At 33.2% G+C, this 22,839-nt stretch overlaps 1 protein-coding gene across 2 annotated transcripts; it reads left to right on the top strand.

The window, feature by feature from the left end:
• The first annotated feature begins 14,944 nt into the window (after positions 1–14,944).
• On the top strand, positions 14,945–20,442 carry LOC132635321 (alpha,alpha-trehalose-phosphate synthase [UDP-forming] 5). 2 transcript variants are annotated; one of them, XM_060351649.1, is made up of 4 exons: positions 14,945–15,283; positions 16,076–18,102; positions 19,000–19,273; positions 19,871–20,442. In XM_060351649.1, the coding sequence occupies exons 2-4, from the start codon at positions 16,115–16,117 to the stop codon at positions 20,195–20,197; spliced, it is 2,589 nt and encodes an 862-aa protein (XP_060207632.1). In that variant the 5' UTR covers positions 14,945–15,283; positions 16,076–16,114; the 3' UTR covers positions 20,198–20,442. The 2 variants fall into 2 exon arrangements, with proteins under 2 accessions (XP_060207632.1, XP_060207633.1); XM_060351650.1 differs by lacking the exon at positions 14,945–15,283 and adding an exon at positions 15,321–15,595.
• Positions 20,443–22,839: the final 2,397 nt, after the last annotated feature.

The raw sequence follows: 22,839 nt of genomic DNA, 5'->3' as shown, positions 1-22,839 counted from the left end.
CTTACTACTTCAGGAGTAAACTTCAGATTTACTATGAGTAAGGAAATTCAGAATATTTCTTTTCGATTATTCTACCTCTTCTGGAGGTGAGTCGTGATATCTTCACAACCAAGTACATGTTCGTATTTATAGGCTTTACAATATTGTCACATTCACTTCTAGGAATGGATCTCTATTTGCGAACATTTTTAAGATATTGCTTCTTCAGGAGAAAATCAAGGCATATATATTATGTAGAAATTTTTTCTCTAACACATCTCAATTATAATGACAACGAACTAATCAAAATATCACCACTTCCGGTGGCTAATTTTCTTTGTTCAATCTCTGCCGGAGTACTGTAAGAATGTGTCTGCTCATATTTATAATCAAGGTATAAATCCACAAAAAGATAAAAAGGGTAAAAACGTCAATCATGGATGTGGCCATATTTTAAAGGAATCTTTATATGACTAGTAGTAAAGTTTGAACAAAAAATAATGTTTAAGCCATGTGAAATTAAATATAACTAAAGCCACATAAAAAGAATATTTACGGATTTATTTTCTGCCCCACAAGATTGACAAACACATACCATTGTTAAGGCTTTTAAGAAAACATACCTGGTAACGAAGTGCTATAGTAACGGGAGTCAAAGAATTTCTTATCAATTGTGATTAATACCCTAATAATTCACGCAGTGAAGCTTTGATGTGATCAATAACTTTGTTATATTTTTTATTAGAGCATCGTGCTGATAACGTGTTATAAAATTATAAAGTAAGCAAAAACAATATCGTAGACAAAGAGAGAAGATAGGAATTCTTTTATTTCTCTTGTTAGGGATTCAATATAATAAAGAGAACATCTCTATTTATAGGAGAAAGTTAATTTGGTGTCAAAGTCACAAACCTTAAAGTTTCTCCTAAAGATAGACATTCATAATTAAATAATATTTATAACAAATACAGTTATTTTAATTGAAATATTTACTTTGCCTATTTGAAAGGAACCCACGATTTGAAATACAAAATGGGATGAGGAAAATCGGAGTGATGGAAAAGGTGAGTGAGAAAAACTAATAGATACAAAGCTTATTTTTAGGCTTGAAAGAAGGAGATACGCGTATTGGGTATTGGGTGTATTTGCTACTAAACCTAAAATATCGCTATGTATTATAATATTTATAAACTATTGCTATTTATGGATATAGTATATATTTTTGTTGTGTCGCGTAACTTTTCCTATTGTGAAACCCAGCTAGATTATTTGACCCAAAATTAGTTGGACCTTTAATCAAAGGGAAATCGACAGTTTGACACTAATAAATTCATTTATTGGACATGAATAATTAATTTACGAATAACTTTTGGATTTAAACTTTATTCTAAATATAAAAGGACCTTATCCAATAAATTTTAAACGATTAATGTGAAAACAAGGGGCAATGTGAAGTGGGATGAAAAAGAAAGACCGTTAAGAAAGAGAAAGGAAAAGAAAAGGGGAATTTTCACTTTATTGGAGAGGGTTTGATTCTCTATCTTGTAATCTCGTCCCTCATTTTTCCTTCTCCTACGCCCTATGTAATAAAAAAAGAATTTAAAAAAAAAAAAAGTAAAAAGAAAAAGGGGGGAAAATTAGTAGGATCTGAAAACAGGAAAGGGGCAATTTTGCCCTTGAGCTATATATAAATTGGATATTTTTGTTCTTTTCTATAAGAATAACTTCTTTTAGATTATTATAGAGTTGACTAGTCACAACATTCTTGGATTTTTCATTTTTTTTTTTAATGATTTCGTTTGCTGAATTTAAAAATAAGGGCAAATATATGCCACTTCTTTAACGGTGAGGACAAAGATTGCTCCAACAATTAACGAAGTGCAAAAATGCTCTGTTTCAAATAATTCTTGTTTCGTTCTTTGTTTAGTTTATTCTCGCAAAATCTCTTTATTTAGTTAAGTAATTTTCTCTTTCTTTTTTGTTTGGTTTATTCTTTTAAGATCCCCCTATTTTCCTTTTGTAATCGTAAAATTTAATGTAACTAAACTGAATATTTATATTAAAATTAGTAGTAGTGAATAATGTACCGTATAGTCAATGGGGTCTATTAATCGAAACATTTTCAACACCAAAAATAGATATGTATGTGAAAAATTACCAAAATTTTAGAAAATAATTATAACTTTGAGCCTATAATTTCAAAAGTGTAATTGATTTAATGGTAAGAAACTAAATGTTGAATTAGCCAAATTTAAAATTATTCCACTTATTCATAATAGTAGAGTCATCTTCTTGAAATCCTGAATCCACCCCTACCAAAATCGGTGGAAAACGAGAGAAAAAAAAGTGATTGACCTATATATACATAATAAGAAAAGTATTTATAAAAAATAACAATTTACAAAATATTAGTAATAGATTTCTTATAAAATATATACGGCAATTTAGCTCAATTTTTTTTAAAAAAATAATTTCTTTCGCTCAAGGGTTAAAAAATTGCTCAAAATTTTGTGTAGTATATCTCGCTCAAAGCTGAAAAAGTTCGCTCAAATTTTGTGTATAAAGTTCATTTTAGGTTTCTAAAAAATTAATACAACTTATACAGCTTTCATACAATGTTTAATGCTTAAAAAATCGCTCAAAATTTTGTGAATGAGAAATGTATGAAATGTGTATATCTCACACAAGGCTTAAAAAGTTCGCTCAAAATTTGTATATGAAAACTGTATTAAAAATTTCGCTCATATATACACATTTCATACAATTTTCATACTGTTTTTATACACAAAAATTGACTAAATTTTGCAAGCCTTGAGCTATTTTTTATTAATATTAAAAAGTATGAAAAATGAAGATCTGTTATATTTTGTAAATTTGTTGTTATGTTGTGTAAACAAGAAAAAGTATCGTGATGTTTTGTAATAAAGAGTCTTAAGTAGGAAACATATGTCATTTTTCAAAAAAAAAAAAAAAAAACATTCTTATCAGTTATTGGGTCATTCGCATGAATTCCCCTATTCCAGGGTGGTCTTTAATTTTTGGCTCTCAAATTGTTGGTCTTTAATTTTTGCCTTTCGTACTTTAAGTAACAAAAAAACTGGCCGGAAAATATCCCTGACATTTGGATCCTGGGTTTGAACCCCAACAGAGTTAAAAAAAAAAAAACAAAATCGCAATGCATATGTTCGTATGAAACTATGCCTATTCGCTATGTAGTTACGTAGAAACTATGTCGAACACGGCAAAGGTTTCTATGAAACTACATAGAACCTATGCCTATAGGCATAGTTGCAAAATTAAGGCAGAACTTCATTTCCACGAACCTTTGCCGGACAAGACATAGGTTCGAACCCCAACAGAGTTAAAAAAAAAAAAAAAAAAAAATCGCAAGGCATAAGTTCATATGAAACTATGTATATTCGCTATGTAGTTATATAGAAACCTATGTTTTGCGAAATTATTATTATTTTCGACTCTGCTGGAGATCGAACCCAGAATCTCTGGTGCGACGAGGGTACTTTAGCACATAAATTTTCATTAAACGATAAGTAGGGCCAAAAATTAAAGACCAACGAATCATTTTTTTGCGCGAATTGCCCTTCTTTTGGGGTGGTCTTTAAATTTTGCCCCTCATATTTGTGGTCTTTAAATTATGCCCCTCATATTGCTGGTCTTTAATTTTTGCCCTTCACATTGCAACTCTGAGCGTTCACGCAGAAATTATGAGGTTCTGAGTTCGAACCCCCGTTCAAACATAAATTAAAAAAAAATTGCAAGGCAAGGTTTGGGTCGCGTGTATGCCGGACCCGACATACTCTTGTTAAGGAATTACCAAATTTATGCTGGACCCGGCATAATCATGCCTTATGGGCAGACTTGGCATAAGTATGCCGGGTCCGACATAACTTTGGTAATTCCTTAACAAGTTTATGCCGGTGGGGGCATACTTTTAATGGGCAAACTTTTATGCCGGACCCGGCATAAACTTGTGAAGGAATTACCAAAGTTATGCTGGACCCGGCATACTTATGCCAAGTCTGTCCATAAGGCATAAGTATGTCGGGTCCGGCATAATTTTGATAATTACTTCACAAGTGTATGCCGGTGGGGGCATAGCGAAATTTAAACTCTGCCTTGCGAATTGTTTTTAAAATTTTGACTGTGTAAAGGTTCGAACCTGGAACCTATTGGTTTTAACCGAAGGGCAAAATTTAAAGACCCAAAAGAAGGCGAATTCCCCCCCCCCCCCCCCCCCCCAACGAATTGAGGAAAAATAATTAAAGACCAGACCGCATGAAAGCCAATCCACGCAATTTTTTCTCAGTTATCACCAATGCGAAAATCTGGTTTCTGCTCAAGGCCCAATTAGGGACTCTTTTTCCTTTATGGGCTGTAAAGATAGTGAAAAGAGATTGTGGGCCGTGAGTGCACGAAATGGTCAAGTTTAAAATTTAAAAATGGCATTGGTTGGTTTCCTATATTTACTCTTTTGGTGTTTTTATCATAAATTTAGATAATTCTAATATTCTATCCCTACTATCGTTTAACCTAAAAAGATTGATTCTTCCTTCATGTAACTTTCACGATAAACTGTTTAGCTTCATACAAAAGACTTCTCTCAAAATTGATTCACACCCCCAATTTGTAACTTTTTGAAAATGATTCAAAATTATTTATATCTAACAACGTCCATACAAAATGGAAAGCAGTCTCATACTCTCATCGAAGAAGCATTTTTGTGTGCTTTCAAGTATTTAAACCTTTCTGTGTTTTGTGCAATATGGTATCTTTTGATTGATTGAAGCAAGAAAATAAAAACATATTTGGATTGTCCAAACACCAAATTAGGATAGTTCGTGTTTAAAAAATTGGGATTTTTAAATTAAAGAACTGCCCAACAAAAATCACATAATAAAATTTAACTCTAATCCCTTTTTTCACAAGTTGTCCAGTATGCAGTGCATATCACCGTATAATCAATGTATAATCAGTGTCTACAGTGATTATATACTTATTATACTCTTGTTCTACACTAACGATGACTACAAAGTACGAACTATGACGGCTACGGGGTGAAAATTGTTTTGATAAGCTAATGAAAAATATTAAGATCCCAAAATAAATAAGCAAGATAAAGTAGTTCCACATCATAACTTCAAAGTACCAAATGATATGCACTCGGGGCCTAAATCTGACTTTCATTATTTAATTATCAAAAAATAGCTCTTTTGGTCCTTGAGTTATTTCTTAGTATTGATTTTAATCTCGGTATGTTATAAAAAGCTTATTTTACCTTTCTTCTTATTATGCAATAGGACCATAACTCCAAGATCTATCATGTTGATCCTAGTTTTAATTAGTTCAGTTTTATCCCTTGGGAGTACAATTAGGTGAAGTTTTATAAATGTCATTTTCTAGCTTAATGAAGTCAAACTTGCAAAGTACTTGGCTTGTTAATATCAATCTCATTCCTTGGCATTTTGTATATTAATCGCTGTAAATATCAAAACTTAAAAGTCTTATTATGCCTGTTTATGTTTTCATTCATAAAAAAAAAAAAAAAGATAGTCTAACGTATAAGCAAAAAAGCTAAAAAGACTTGGAGGAAAATGACAAAACATATAGCAAAATGACATTCTACGAAGATCTCCGATCCTGTTATTCTTTATTGTTAAGGAAAAAATAAATTTAAAAAATTGCTATATTTTGAAAGTTTAATAAATTTTCATTTTCCAAAGACAAACTAATCAGTTTACATTAATGTTATGATATTTGGACATATTATGCGGAGTTGGTGGCCTGGATGGTCACTCAACTTATGATAATTGGTCATTATAGTCACCCAACTTTATTTTATCTTTCAAAAGTCATTCAACTCAATTTAGTTAGAATCAATTGTCATTTTAGCCGGAAATACAATTTCCGGTACCTATTTAATGATGTCGCAGCTATAAATTTTTAGAAAAAAAAAATATTTAAAAGGTTAAAATTAATATTTAAATTTATTTTGAACTCAGCCCACCCTAAACTCGACCCAATTCTTGACCCCACCCGCTTAATGAGTTAATTATATAAGAAACTAGTGAAATTGTCCACGCTTCGCGCTGTCTTTAGAAAGATCAATAAATTTAAGAAATGATACTTTTATATGATTAGCGGAGATAAAGAAGAATTGATATATCTACTTACATAATCTTTAAGTTAGTCAACTCATCACTTCCAATTGCCATGGATGCAATTTTCATACTTTAAGCAGGGGAACATGTCACAAGATGTAATATTCCAATTTCTATAAATGAGCCAATTAACATATGGAAAGTTGATAAGTATATCCTAATCAATTAGCCTTTTAATTTCTTAAAAATGAAAAAGAGTTTGTGTAATTATAATAGAATTGGTAATTATAAGTGTGATTCCGTTGAGAAAGAGAACCTGAACATTCACCACGTGATGCGGAGGAGAAAAGTACTTAAGTTAGCTCGAAGCATTGACAAGACTTAAGAGTTGAATCTCGCATCTGTTAGGTATCCTCAAACTTTGTCATTCAGACGCATCACCTCACTATCAATTAGATATATAAAATTTATTAAATTTTATAATTAACTTTTTTGTAGCTTAAAACTATAGAAGATAAAATTTTCATATAAAAGCATACAAACTATAAATTGAATTAAATCACTAATATAAACATTTTTCGATCTACTTCAACAATATGTTTCATATCACTTAGTCTTTTGTACCCGATGTCGGATATACGCATTGAGGCCCTGTAAATAATTATCAAATACACAACAATCGTTGAACCAAAAGGGTGAGAAAATTGTTGTTTTAGATAGAAGAATCAATCTTGTAAATCGACGAAGTCGGGGTAATAAAGTTTTGAACTGTCTAATCATTAATATGACTTTAGCAGCACATATAGGGACTAATATAGTTGTATTTTTTTAATGTTATATAATCTAATTGATTCGAGTGAACCAATAGCTTTTACATTTGAATCTACCACGCCTTATTATAGATTCCTATTGGTAATGTTTTTTCAAACGCAAGAAGCAACTGATCAGTAAAGAGAACTCAAACAACTTATAATGGGAAGGAATTTGGAAAGGAGAGTAGAAAGTACCCCAAAATTTAACAGAAGAGAAAAAAGTGTTTCTTCATCAATAATAAACTGCTCACTTCCAAACCCGAATCCAATGTTCACTCCCGGACCATGTTGGCATGTTTTATCCTCCTTTCTTCACGGAAAGACTCCTTCATGCTACTAACAATGTTTACGGTGAGAATATAAGGACCAAGGATTTAGTTTTCATATTTTTGCCTTTTCAAATTCACCAACGCATATTGGCCAAATTATATCAATGAATTGGTTTCATAATAAAAGCTGCAATAAGTACACAATAGGTAATTAAAAGAAGGGAAAATTTCACAAATGACTACCTTTTAAGGCTTAAATATTGGGCGTAGCTACATGTTTAGTATTTACGCGTCGTAGCAAACATTGTAGCTTGTTTCATTTTTGCTGTATACAACTGATTTTCATTGTATTCGTTTTTTTTTTCGCTGTATTCATGAATATAGTAATTTTTTTTTTCTTTTTTCATTGTATTCATGAAATTACTATCTGTATTCATAAACGGGCTCGTTGTATTCATGAATACAGCGAGTAAAACTTGGGACATCCGGTGCTAAAGCATAGCTATCGATGCTTGATGAGAAAGTTGCTTGATGCTTGATGAGAAAGCTGCAGGGACTCAGATGCTTGATGAGAAAGCTGCAGGGACTCAGATGCTTGATGAGAAAGTTGGGACATCCGGTGCTAAAGCATAGCTATCGAGAGTAGAACAAGGTTGCAGACCTGCTAGCTAAGAAGGGGAGAAGGCAGCGGCTTTTTGAAGGAATGAAAATCCTGACAGTTCCGCCAGTGTTTGTTAGAAGTGTTTTTTGGGCAGACAGGGTGGAAACTGTTTATAATCATAATGTGTTGTTTAGTAACACCCATAAGGGTGGCCATTAACTCTAATGTAGTTTCTGTAGATATAAGCGAATATATCAGTAATGTCCATCTAACCAAAAAAAATAAAAAATTGAGTGACCATCCAGGCCACTAACTCTATAATGCGTCAAAAAGTGAACGATGGTGTTTGATGAGAAGCAATAGAAGATTAAAAATGTAAACCGTTTAAACCTGAGCACTAGAGATTGTTAATTAATCATTCAATTCTCTTTTGCTAAAACACTTAAATTCTTGTGGTGACCATAGTACAGTCATCATTAGAGGTGAACAAATGCACTCAAGCGATTTAAGTTTCAACTAAAATAATCATTCAAATTAGGACCATATTCACTGAACAGTCGTTAGATGACAACAACACATTATCAACATAATGCCATTGACCTCTACATTATCAATTACAATAATTTTGATGGCCATCACTCTTTATCAATGGCAACATAATTAGATGAACCAACTAAAAAGGATTATTATACTCCACTAGTCAGTTTTTGAGGTGCTCTTTTGTTTTTGATATATTATTGAAATGTGACTATATAATGATCATTATATTGGTGGGAACCAGTTCCTTATGATATTTGAAATATCTAAGTTGTATGTACTCAATTAGACTTGTCACATATAGTACACAACACTATTGATAGTTGTCTTCTTACAAAGGAGTAATGCATCTTCCTGTTTGAAACCCTCACAGGGGGATCTAGGACACCAAGTTTATGGGTTTCATATTCTAGACCGTTTGAGTTAATAGTGTTAAGTTAATAATTTATAATACATATTAAAGTATTTTTTTTAAAAAAATATATACAATTTAAACTAAAATTATTTGAATTTGTCTGACCATACCGTCAACTCTACATCCGCCCCTGGCAACCTTCCTCCCTCGCTATAAAAACAAGTTTTTGCAATTTTCCCTTTGTCTTTATCAAGGAAAGACAAATTAAGGAAATTGAAAGAGGTCCATTTGAAATAATTTAACTTCTATGTGTTGGATTTTGCATCTATTACTGTTACAATTTTCTAGAATAATTAGTTGTTGAGTTGTCGGAGAAGTCAAATAGTTGATTTAGTAGAATATTCAGTTTTTTAGTTTTAGTAAGAGTCTAATACTTTTGCTGTAGGAGGAATCTACTACTTTATTTATGTGCCTATATAAAGACTTATGATTAATAAAATATATAAGAGACAATTTTCATTAATATTTTCTACCTTTTGTTTACATTTCTCCAGAAAATCATGACACTATGGGTGTGTTCGGTATGGAGGAAAACATTTTCCAGAAAATGTTTTCCAATTTTCTCACGTTCGTTTGGTCAACAATTTTGGAAAACATTTTCCTCAAAATTTGAAAAAATGACTTCCCTAATAAAAGTAGGGAAAACAAGTTCACAAGTTCATTCCACCAACCACCCTATCACCACCCAACCCAATCCCAACCCCCACCCACCCCACCACCCCACCCCACCCCCCCCGCCCCAAAATAATTTTTTTTTGGAAAAAAAGGTTTGACATTATTTTTGGTTTTTTGCACCCCCCCACCCAAACCCCGTACCCTACCCCCACCCCCCAGCAAAAAAATTATTTTTTTGCACCCCACCCCACCCCGCACCCTACCCCCCTACCCCGGAAAAAAATTAATATTTTTGAAAAAAAAAAATTTGACATTTTTTTTTGGTTTTTTGCACCCCCCACCCAAACCCCGCACCCTATGTCTCCCCCCCCCCCCCCCCCCCAAGCAAAAAAATTATTTTTTTTGAAAAGAAAAGTTTTGACTTTTTTTTTCCACCCCCCCCCCCCCCTCGCGCAAAAAAAAATTAATATTTTTGAAATAAAAGTTTTGACATTTATTTTGGTTTTTTGCACCGCCCAACCCCCCCCCCCCCCCCCCCCCACACACACACACAAAAAAAATTGAAAAAAAGTTGAAAATTATAAAAATTGAATGTTTGCGTGGTTAAAAATTAAAACTTTTGGAAAGGATGATGGGGCGTGGGGGTGTGTGGTGAATTTTTTTTTTTTGGGGTAGGGGTGTAGAAACCCGCAAACAATAAAAAACTTCCAAAAAAAAATGTTGGGGTTGGGGAGCGGGGGTGTTAGTGTGGTATGGGTTCCACGCAAGGGGAGAGGGGGGTGATGGGGGATGTGGTCGTGTAGAAAATTTAGAAAAAAACTTCAAAAAAAATGTTGTGGGAGGGGGTGGGTGGGTGGGTGGGGGGATAGGGTGCGGGTGGTGTATGGGTTACGGGAGTGGTTGGGGGTGGGGGTGCAAAAAATAAAAAAATGGAGGGGGGTGGGGGCGTAGGGGTGGGTGAGTGGGAGTGGGGTGGGGGTATGGGGTTGGGTCGGAGTTAGTCAGGGTTGGGGTGGGGATGCAAAAAAAAAAAAATCAAAAGAATTTTTTTTTGGAGGGGAGGGGGTGCGGGCGTAGGTGGGTAGGAGTGGGGTGTGGGTGGGGTTGGGGGTATGGGGTTGGGTTGGAGTTGGTGAGGCTTGGATGAGTATTTTCCGGAAAACGTTTTCTATCAACCAAACGAACATGAGAAAATAAGTAAGAAATTTACTTATTTTCCACTACTCAAACAAACATGAGAAAATAAGTGGAAATTCACTTATTTTCTAGGAAAACATTTTCCTCCATACCGAACACACCCTATGTGGATTACATTAGAATATAGAATTATATTGATATAATAAAACTTGAACCCAATGTAGAAACTTTGAGATGCAACATAAGTGTTTTTCTGTTTCAATTCATATGAAAGGATGGATTACTGTTTATTACTTATTAGAATGTGAATGTCTCTTATCCATGATGACTTGAACTTGTGTTAGTATTTTTCTTTTTGTCAAATGAGCCTTTGCTTGGATGGAACGTATGATAATTCCTTGGGTTACTTTTTCTACCTATTCGACACTAGTTTTTTTTTTTTTTTTTTTGTTAATGAAAGGAGATTTTATAACTGAAAAATAAAAACGGAATGAAAAGCAGAGTTTGTACGCAATTACATGGAATAAATCTAAACATTGCTATTCCTAACTTGTCATTGTTTAATAGCTGAACTCAGGGGCAGAGCTAGGTAGGCTCTAGGGGTTCATCCGAATCCCTCGGTGAAAAATTACAGTGTATATACAAGATTAAAATTATTTTTTTATGTATATATAGTAGATGTTGAACCCCCTTGACTTCTTCGTGTATTTACTTTTTCATATTTTTAAATCCCCTAAGTAAAAGTCCTGACTCCGCCACTGACTGAACTAAGAAGATGGGGAGACCCCAAAAACCAAGAAAGAATTTGATACAAGAAGTTATTACATTTTATTATTTTGTTCATTGTGTTTAAATTGTTTAGTATTACTATCGTTACGTGTACTTGCAAAAGTCAAATGTCAAAAATCTAGAAGACTGTAAAGTAACATTAGTTAGAAGTTTAGTAAATCTTTAATTTTGTTAGAATTTGATTGGAATCTATTGTTACATATGTTAAGTAAAATCTCTGTCTAATTATTGATCATAGAACTTAGAGCGCTTTTGAGTGTTAACAAGTTAGAGTGTTAAAGTGAGATTCACTTTTAATAATTAGAGGAGAAGTTTAAAATTTGTAATTAGCATATTTTATAGCAATAACTATCTTGAAGCTCTGTGACTAACCTACTTGGTCTAAATATTGCATACATCACTGATCTTCTATCATTTGAAAATTTATAATGTTTAACAATTTTTTGGATAAAAAGGTGAAATAATTTTTTTAGAGTAGATATTAAGAGATATTATGAATAACAACTAAAGATAACGTAAGTCACTTAAAGGCTGACTAGTAGAGTGTAATAATGGTAATATAAAAAAAATAAAAAAATAATAGTGATAATAATGCCAAATTCAATACATAAATCATTTATATTTTAATTTAGTTGATAAAGTGATTATATGTTTATGTACATTTCACACATTTATATATTTTTCTGTGCTCTTATTTCTTACTCCTATTATGTTAGATGAAAATCCTGTGCTCTTTTACCATGTTTCCACGATTGACATAATTATAAACTCCTTGTCATTGAGAAAAGTTCAACAAAATGACCTAAACAAAAGGGGAAAATATTCATTAAGTACGCCATTCTATATCATAGAATGAGGACATAAGCTATATAGTTGACAAAGTGAAAATGAAAGCTATAACATTTATACCAAATACTTATTAACTCTTCAATAATGCACCTTAGCTTTTATCAGGTGCCGACTAATCAGTATTTTGAGTAGATTTCAATGGTCGGTCTTCATATCACGATAAATATCATTGTATTATTTTGTTAATTAAAAAGAAAAACAGAATTGAAGGAAAGCTTTAAAGCGTAAAGAAATCAATATCCTCGGTTCACCAAATACGAAATTTTTCATTTTTTACAAATTTCTTAATGCGTTCACTAGAATCGCCTTGCGCAAATTAAATACTCTATAGTTTAATATCCGTAATAGCTCCATGCGCATTTCACAATTATTCCTCGTTCATTTTTGGATGTATAATATTTTTGACAAATTTTCTTTTTCAAAATATTTAATAAAAAAGTGCGTTAAGTACAAAATGTGAAAGGTAGACTTGTAACACTTGAATTTTACTGTAACTAGGTCGTTTAGACTTTATGCCAGTTTTGGGTAATGTTTTGGAAAAGTTTTCTTACTATAAAGCGTATATGGTGGATTGTTATGTCTAAAAAGTTCTATGCCTTCTATGAATGTATTCGGTGATCTTTTTTGAAAAAGTATCCCTATATATCCACCTTTTTTTTTCCTTTCTAAAAAAGTTCTTTTCAAAACCCTCTCTATGAACTTTTTTCTTATAGAAAGTATAAGCAAACAAGCAAAAGTATTTTTCTCACGAAGCTCCCAGAAATAATACATCGAGTGATATTTCCACATAAGGCTGATTATTTTTCTTTCTGTCCATTGATATAGCAAAATATTTAGGAAAAAAAAAGTTTACTACACTCGAAATTTATCCAAACCAATAAATACAATATATAAATCGTGCATATAAATTTTTATTACATACTCATGACTAAGAGATATATATTTGCACTTTAAGTTGTGCCTCTTTAACTTTAAGTTTATTGATTTGATCTTAATTACTAAGTGCACGTAAGTATCATCCAAATTTAGGTGTACTAGCTACTCAAGCAAAGACAAAACACATGTACGTTGTCATATGAAGTGAAGATAAGTAACTAATTCTCAAGATCTAATCTCAAATGAAAATTAAATCAGTAATTAATACTCTACCTATTCTAATATAATAGGGCATTCTAGTATTGGTGGTCGACCTAGCTTAACCTCTCATGGTAGGTCTAGGAAGGTTGGGCTCAGAGTCGGAAAGTAATTAAGGCGTTGTTTAGTAGCTAGTTAGAGTTACACAAGTATTGATAATATAGAGATTTAATTAAAAGAGAATTGATGTATTATTTTATGCGGATATTAGTTATGCAGGGGAAATTATTCATTTATTAGTTATTTTATCTTCTATTCTACATAAAATAATACATAGATTCCCTCATAATTTAAATATGTATTAGTTATGCGGCTTCCTAAATTGCAAATTAAACATCGTATTAGATTTTTTGTTAAATTTTATACAAAACAAAAGAATGCTATCAAACATGGTATTACTTATACATGATTTAATATATGAATAACTTAGCTCTTAACCAGCTACTAAGCAACTCTAAGTGATATATATTCTTACCTTAATTTTTACTTCATCCGTCCTAATTTAAGTGTCTTGTTTCTTTCTGATCTGTCCCAAAAAGAGTGTCTCTTTCTATATTCAGTGATTTGATAATCCAAACATCATACGCGACAAATTTAAAACTATAATATTTAAATTTAAGACCATAAGAATTAAAAATCTCTTTCTATTTCTTAAACTTAGTGTCTTAACAAATTAAGACACCTAAATTGAGACAAAGAGAGTTTTTTTTAAAATTAAATTTCTTAACTTTGTCTTAAACAAAACCGATGGTGGATAGATAAGAATCTATTGCACTGCTTAAACAAAAGGATCGAATTCGCCCGCAACATTAGAAAACTCCTGAAATTTAAAACGACCTCGTCTTGTGTGTCAGATTATTTTTAATTAAGAAAACAACAAAGCGGACAAGCCGAGGAAAACATATTCATTTCGTATCCCAATCGATATGATAGCGCGTAAATATTACTCTCTGCGACACGTCACACCAACGGTCCAGACATGCGAGAATGTTCTAATTTCACTCGTTCAAGTGATTGTCTTTAACCTCAATAATTATGCGTGATCTACACGCGCCTTTTCACTCATGTGGAGGTAGAACCCATGTCAATTTTGAGTTTCATAATTGCTTTAATAAACTGTATACTCTGATAAAGACATAACTTAATGACAAATTAAAAAAAAGCTTACTGCGTCCCTAAACTTGCCCCTCGTCCCCCCATCTCCCCTTCCTTTTTTTTTTTTTTTTTTTTTTTTTTTTTTTTCATTTTGAGACCTATTGAAATCCCAAACTCATCCTTAAATGTGTCTATCAAATCTCTTAAATTTGATTTTTATTAAAAGTAGTTATTAAATTGAGGAAATAAAGGTGGAATAATATTTTAGACATATGGTAAGCTATTCTCTAGGTCATAGATGTGTCGGTTTCTGGTGTTCTACTGCCACCTTAATTAAGAGCTATTTTTCCCCCCTCTCAATTGCTCTTAATCTTAACTAAAAGATGACATGATTAAATTAAAATATATATATTAACATGTTACTATATTAAAAATTAAACACTATATAATCGGATTATGTGTGAAAGACATACATGAGGACCTGAACAGCGATTAAGTAGAAATAATATTTAGTTATGGTGTCAAAATAAATAAATAAAAAGGGCAAATTTAAGGGCGCACATGCATTTAACCCTTAAAAAAACAAAAATTCAGAGAGAGACCAAAAGGTGGGGCTCACTGTTCTCTTCCTTCTTGCTTACATCAAAGACAACTTTTTATACTGTTTTTAAGTGAGTTTGTTGTGGGAGAAAGAAATAGAGAGAGGAATCCAATTCGTTACACCACCTTTTTGGGGTTTTTAGTACTGTAAAGAGAGTTTGCAGCAAATATATATCATAAGTGCATTTAGACAAAGCTAAAAAGAATGGAGGAAAAAAAAAGCATATTCTTGCTACTATTGTTTTCCTTTGAGAAAGAGAATCTAAACTTAAGATATTCATAGTGGGAATCTTTGGGGTCTCTAAAATTAAATCATTCATTGGTTTTCTTGAAAGGTAAGCTCATCTTTTTTCTTTGAACCATTAAACCCCTCAGCTAAATTGGCTGCTAATTCTTTTATGAGTGTGTTATGATGTTCTTTTACCTCTTAGGTCTTTAATTTGTTGCATGGCCACTATCTGTAACCACTTGTAATAGTACTTTCTTCATGACCATCCATTTTCTTGTTATGGGTGGGGTGTAATGTTTCCATTTTGACTTGGCAAGTGTACTCTTTGTTCCACCATTTTTTGTCACTTGAAGAAATAATTTTTTGCTAGGCTTTAACATGTGGGGTATATGGTCTGTTTCTTGGTTGCCCTTTTGAGGTAAATCATGTTGTTACTCAAAACCTTCACTTTTACTCTGTGATTTTTGCATATGCCATCAGATTTATCCTCTAGGGTGGTGGCTAGACTTGTGCTACTTATTAATATATCTCTGTTTGTCTTCAGATTTTTGAGGTTCTGTATCAAAGTTCAAAACTTTGGTTCATGATTTTTGGCTTTTCATTTTGTCTTGTTGTGCTTTAGTTGAGCTGCTTTAATTTCTTTATAGCTGTAATTATTTGTGGGTTGTTCCCTTCTGGTTTCATCTTTAATGCTATGATTATCAGTCTTTAATGGACCATATAGTGGGACCATTGCTATATCTTACACTAATTGTTTGCATTTGTACCTTGTGCATGGTCTGATTCTGTTTCTTGCTTGTTTTCTGTTCTCAATCTTTTCTTTCCATGCATTTCCTTGTAAACCTTGATTTGAGAAGTTGAATACAAGAGGATTTTTTTTTTTTTTTTCTGATTGCAGGAAAAAATAGAAAGAGGGACACACAGTTAGCAAATAATAATGGTCTCGAGATCATATTCCAACTTACTAGATCTTACTTCTAGTGATTCACCAACGTTCGGTCGAGGGGGTAGGAAGCTTTCGAGGGTTGCAACTGTAGCTGGGGTTTTATCTGAGCTTGATGATGAAAGTAAAAGTAATGCTTCTGATGCTCCATCATCGATTTCTCAAGAACGGATGATAATAGTTGGGAATCAACTTCCTCTTAGAGCACATAAGAGAACAGATGGTGAAAAAGGCTGGAACTTTAGTTGGGACGAGGATTCCCTTCTTTTACAGCTAAAAGATGGTCTTGGAGAAGATATAGAAGTGATTTATGTAGGCAGCCTTAAAGAAGAAATTGACCCGAGTGAGCAAGATGATGTTGCCCAAACTTTGCTTGAAACGTTTAAATGCGTACCAGCTTTCATACCACCTGAGTTGTTCAGTAAATTCTATCTTGGTTTCTGCAAACAGCATTTATGGCCTTTGTTTCACTATATGCTTCCGCTATCTCCAGATCTTGGTGGTCGATTTGATCGGTCGCTCTGGCAAGCTTATGTCTCGGTGAACAAAATCTTCGCGGACAAAGTAATGGAAGTGATTAATCCTGATGATGATTTTGTCTGGGTTCATGATTACCATTTGATGGTTTTACCTACATTCTTGAGGAAGAGGTTTAACAGAGTGAAGCTCGGATTTTTCCTCCATAGCCCGTTTCCATCGTCTGAGATATACCGAACTCTGCCTATAAGGGATGAAATTCTACGAGCACTCTTGAACTCTGACCTTATAGGCTTTCATACCTTTGATTATGCAAGACATTTCCTTTCTTGTTGTAGTAGAATGCTCGGTATTTCATATCAATCTAAACGAGGTTATATAGGATTAGAGTACTATGGCCGCACTGTTAGCATTAAGATTCTGCCAGTTGGAATTCATATGGGTCAACTTCGATCGGTGCTGGAACTTCATGAGACTGAAACAAGGGTTGCAGAGCTACGAGATAAATTCTATGGTCAGACGGTTTTACTTGGAGTTGATGATATGGATATATTCAAAGGAATAAGCTTGAAACTTTTGGCGTTCGAGCTTCTCCTCTCTCAACATCCTGATAAGAGAGGTGAACTGGTTTTGGTTCAAATTGCAAATCCTGCCAGAGGCCGAGGGAAAGATGTGGAGGAAGTCCGGGCTGAAACTTATGCAACTGTAAATAGAATTAATCAGAAATTTGGAAGGACTGGATATGAACCGGTTATTCTGGTTGATAAGCCTCTTCAGTTCTACGAGCGCATTGCTTACTATGCTATTGCGGAATGCTGTCTTGTTACTGCAGTAAGGGACGGCATGAATCTAATACCTTATGAATATGTTATATGCCGGCAAGGAACCGAGAAGCTGGATGCTACCTTGGGGTTGGACCCCACAGGACCAAAGAAGAGCATGTTGGTTGTTTCCGAGTTTATCGGTTGCTCTCCATCTCTCAGTGGTGCAATAAGGGTCAATCCGTGGAATATTGATGCTGTTGCTGAAGCTATGGATTCTGCTTTAATTGTATCTGAGGCAGAAAAGCAGATGCGTCATGAGAAGCATTATAAGTATGTGTGTACTCATGATGTGGCATATTGGGCTCAGAGCTTTTTGCAAGATCTTGAAAGAGCGTGTCAGGATCATGTGAGAAGGAGGTGTTGGGGTATTGGATTTGGATTGGGGTTCCGTGTGGTTGCCTTGGATCCTAGCTTCCGGAAACTTTCAGTTGAGCATATTGTATCTGCTTACAAAAGGACCAAGAACCGGGCGATCCTTTTGGATTATGATGGTACAATGACAGTGAGAAACTCTATCAGCAAGGGTCCCAATGCCGAGGTTATTAGTATCTTAAACAACTTGTGCAGGGATCCGAAGAATATCGTTTTCATTGTTAGTGGAAAAGACACAAAGACTTTAACTCAGTGGTTTTCTTCGAGTGAAACACTAGGGCTTGCAGCAGAGCATGGCTATTTTGTGAGGTAAATCTTTTATTTATATCCTGGAATTACCCGTGTTGATTTCTACTGTTAACCCCCAAAATGATAGATTATCAAGTTGATTCATTCCACTGGTGTAAAAAGATTGTTGCTAATCACTAACGAAATCTTAAGCCGTGGTGTGCAAAGTGTTCTCACTCGAAGTACAAAGTTTGCTTCAATTTGTCAAATAAAGATTGAGCAGAATTAAGAATGCTAGAAAGATCTTTCTGCTACTAGTTGACTAAGTAGATGACATAGTCTTTCTGCTCCTCATTTTGCTGGTATTACTTTTCATTGGTTCTTCTTTCTTGTTTTTACTTTCTTTAAGGCCTTACGGTGGTCCCTGCCACCAGGGGAGGGGCACTGTGGTGTTTAAGATGCTTGAAAATAGAGAACCACCGAATGAAAGGGTAAGGATGAGTTCCTACTTGTAGTAGAGAAACCGGCTTTTGCAGAATATTGAAATATTAAACATGTAGCCATTGACAGTGGCATTTTGGCTTAACCGTTTTTAAGGTTCATTTTCTGTTCTGTAGCATAACTAGTGGAGGTCCATCTAGTGGCAGAGACACCCATCTACACCGCTTCGTCGAAAAAATTCACACACACACAATAGACAGACTGCTTGAAAATAATGCAGAACAAACATTAATGTGGGGCTAGAAGCAACGCCTTAAGTTACAACTTCTATAGCTTCAGTTTATAAAAAAAATGTTTTATCATCTCTATGGGATCCTGGTGTTGTAAATTTAACTCAAGAAGTCCAAATCAAGAATGCCAATCTGATGAAAAACACAGTGCAATCTTTAATGCTTTTACTGAACTTTACCTTTCTCAACCTACTCTCGGTGCTTGATGTTTTGTTTTCTCTATGAAGCTGAAACAATTCTTTTTCAGGCCAAATCGCGATGCCAAATGGGAAACTTGTGTTGCAGTGGTGGACTTTTATTGGAAGCAGATTGCTGAGCCTGTAATGAGCCTCTACACAGAAACCACTGATGGTTCCTTCATAGATAGCAAGGAAAGCACGCTTGTTTGGAATTACCAATACGCAGATCCAGATTTTGGATCATGTCAAGCAAAAGAGCTTCTAGATCACTTGGAAAGCGTTCTTGCAAATGAACCGGTTACTGTCAAGAGTGGCCAGCACATTGTAGAAGTTAAGCCTCAGGTGAGCAGTATGATGTCTTCTCCACATTTCTCACTTGAAGCACTCGCACGAATCTGTATTGGTGAAAATATCTAAATATCCTATTCATTCTAGTCTATAACCATTTTGACCTGATAACCTCCTTTGTACTTTATCTAAAAAATCTTTAATCAAGACCATCCTTGTTAGTCATTGCTTCAACTTCCAATATTGATTCCCACATATTACTGACCATAAAAGTTTGCTTAGAGCCTCTCGCTCAGCTAGTGTTGTAAAGGAATAGAAAACATTTTCTGAAAAAATGTTTTTCTCCATACCACACACCCTTAATGAAACATCTGGAGTAACAAGTATGATAGTTTTATAGTTTTATTTGGGTAGTAATCACATTTGGAAAACTTAAAGTTGTGTTTAGAACACAAACATGATCTGCGAAGAGTTAGCAACTCTATTTTCGAACTAATCATGTTTATCTTGAAATATTTTTCACTATAAATCATGTCTTTCCATACAGGTATGTTAATCATGTAACCTTACTTTGGAATTTCTTGTCCTTTTGTTTGCTTTTACCTTAATTTGATGGTTTTCTTTGCCATGAACGTTCATTCTATCGACTAGGGTGTCAACAAAGGTCTTGTAGCAGAACGTCTCCTAGAAACAATGCAGCAGAGAGGAACGGCTGCAGATTTTGTGCTCTGCATAGGGGATGATCGATCAGACGAGGATATGTTCGAGGTGATAATGAGTGCTGTCGCAAGTGCCTCGCTTTCCCCGGTCGCTGAAGTGTTTGCTTGCACAGTTGGCCAGAAACCAAGCAAGGCCAAGTATTACTTAGAGGACACGACGGAGATTCTAAGAATGTTGCAGGGCCTGGCTTCTGCTTCTGAGCATTCTGCTAAACGTGTTTCTATATCTCCTCAACGCGTAATCATCGACCGAGAATAAGCAAATGAATATCTGAAAGAAGGCTTTCTTGGACATGAACATTGAAAGAAGGCTTTCTTGGACATGAACAGTTGCTATTAAGTGTATTGAATCTTCTACTTAGTTGATTTTCCTTTGGGATCTTTGTTAGCTGTGTCCTAGAAATATCATCGTCTTTTGTTTGCAGATTGGTTTAAGGTATGTTTGTTGTCCAGTTCAGCTGGAATTTTAAACATAAATGTAAATTAGCTATTCATTTAGTGCAAGTTCTTGGCGCATCTTTCCATGATACCTTATTGATCATACTGAAGTGGCCCGGCCACCTTAGTGTAATTTCCTTTAGGATTTTTTTTAATTCTTTTCGAGCACTTTCAACTCCTAGGTCTTACTGCTGAAAAATTATCTCTTATTAGATTTTTTTTTTTTTTTGGATTATTATACTGCGTCGCCGCCCGCCAAAATAATGTCAGAATGTTTTCAATATATAATCTTCGCCAAGTTGAAATTATTTCACATACTTCAAATCATACTTGGTTTATAGAATATTGAGTCACTTGTTTTTTTTTTTCTTCTTATATTTTCTACTCCCTCCTATTAAAAAAGAGTGTCTATTTAGCTATTTGCACGCTCCTTAAGAAAATACTAGTTTCTAAGCAAAAATTGGTAATAAGCAAAAACTACTCCTAATTAAATGAGTATTGAGATTTGATCATTTAACAATAAGGTTAATTCTTTCTTGATTTAGTAAAACGCTCTTTTTGAACTAAAAAATAAAGGCTAAGTGTAATCCACAAGTAAGATTTGAGAATGTTGTCGTGCATTATTTCATTTTCTAACTATTTAGAAGAGCCGGTTGGGCTCCTTTTTCGTCGTCCAACCGGCTCCTTTTTGGTCGTCATATATATATATTAAAAAACATGGGCCCCATATATATTAAAAAACAACAACTAATATTAAAAAAATATAAAAAAATTTGGGCTCCATATTAAACACCAACCAGAATTAAAAAAAAAAAAAAAAAAAAAAAAAAAAAAAAAAAGAGAAGAAAAAAAGTGGAACCCACCACATCAAAACTCACGGAAAAAAAGTGGACTCAAACGATTAAATCAATAATGATGGATTCATTGCCACATGCGTATCAACCCATTAGTGGGAGCAAATGAAATTATTGTACAACAACATACTTAAAATACTTATATATTAAAATAAGATAGAATTTAATTACTTTTTCATTTTTTCCTTACTCTAATAAATGTGAAAAGAGATTAATGTCATAAAAGAAAAAATACTATTAAATGGAGATCAAATAATTAATAAGGTAAATTAGTGAAATTATAATTCTAATTGACGTTTCCTTAAAAAATCGTGTAAAAAATAACATGACAAGTAAAATGAGTTAAGCAAAAAATATTTATTAAAAATTAAAAAATAGAAGTTCTTCATGCCCATATTAAACACCAACTAGTATTAAAAAAAAACCACTATTAAAAAAAAAAAGTAAAAAAAGTGGAATTCACCATCTCCAAACTCACGGGAAAAAAAAAATTGACCCCATATTAACAAAATCAAGCAATATACAAAAAAATGAATCCCATATTAAAAAAAACAATGTCAAAAAATAAAGTGCAGACTTTGTATTCGTAGCAAACACTAATATAATAAAGTTTTAAATACGGAGCACAAACTACAATGTTATATTAATCGTGTTTTGAACATAGTATCTCATATTGACAAAATCAGGCAATATAAAAAAAAAAAGTGAACCCCATATTAAAAAAACAAACAATGTCAAAAAAAAAAAGTGCAGACTTTGTATTTGTAGCAAACACTAATATAATAAAGTTTTAGATATGATGCACAAACTACAATGTTATATTAATCGTGTTTTGAACATAGTATATATATATATATATATATATATATATATATATATATATATATATATATAGTGCAAACTAATAATGTCCAAAAGGGTGGTCCCCATACTAAACAACACCAAACAATATAAAAAAAAAAAAAAAAAAAAAGAAACTATATAAAGCATGGGTTTAGACCCATGCTTCGTCGTCCGTTGTCCCTAAAAAAAAAAAGGGGGTGGGCTCCATACTAAATAACACCGAGCAATAAAAAAAAAAAGGAAGAAAAAAAAGTGAAACTCACCATCTCCAAACTCATGGGAGAAAAAAAAGTGGATCCCATATTATCAAAATCAAGCAATATATAAAAAAAAAATGAACCCCATATTAAAAAAAATATAATGTTAAAAAAAAGTGCAGACTTTGTATTCGTAGCAAACACTAATATAATAAAGTTTTAGATACCGAGCACAAACTACAATGTTATATTGATCGTGTTTTGAACATAGTATATATATCAATCCATTAGTGAGAGCAAATAAAATTGCTTTTCTTCAAAAGGTTAAGTAGTCAAACCATACAATTTTTTTTTTATATATTAGCCTGAGATCTAATCTAGATATTAAACTGTTATATTTGCTATTCCGCCATGTCATTTATTTGTTATGTTTACTAAAATAAATATATTTAAAATATTTATATTTTAAAATAAGATAGAATTTAATTACCTTTTTATTTTTATTCTTACTCTAATAAATGTGAAAAGAGATTAATGTCGTAAAAAAATAATATCAAATGGAGATCAAA

This window comes from Lycium barbarum, chromosome 4 (genome assembly GCF_019175385.1).
Source record: "Lycium barbarum isolate Lr01 chromosome 4, ASM1917538v2, whole genome shotgun sequence".
In the NCBI taxonomy this organism is placed as follows: Eukaryota; Viridiplantae; Streptophyta; class Magnoliopsida; order Solanales; family Solanaceae; genus Lycium; species Lycium barbarum.
Note: the sequence above shows the minus strand (reverse complement) of the source record. Positions and strands in the feature narration are given on the sequence as shown.

Excerpts from the sequence above, each read along its gene's own strand:
- LOC132635321 (XM_060351649.1), top strand. The coding sequence starts at position 16,115 with ATGGTCTCGAGATCATATTCCAACTTACTAGATCTTACTTCTAGTGAT. Across the intron at positions 18,103-18,999 it reads GAGCATGGCTATTTTGTGAG|GCCAAATCGCGATGCCAAAT; the intron begins GTAAATCTTTTA and ends ATTCTTTTTCAG. Across the intron at positions 19,274-19,870 it reads TTGTAGAAGTTAAGCCTCAG|GGTGTCAACAAAGGTCTTGT; the intron begins GTGAGCAGTATG and ends TCTATCGACTAG.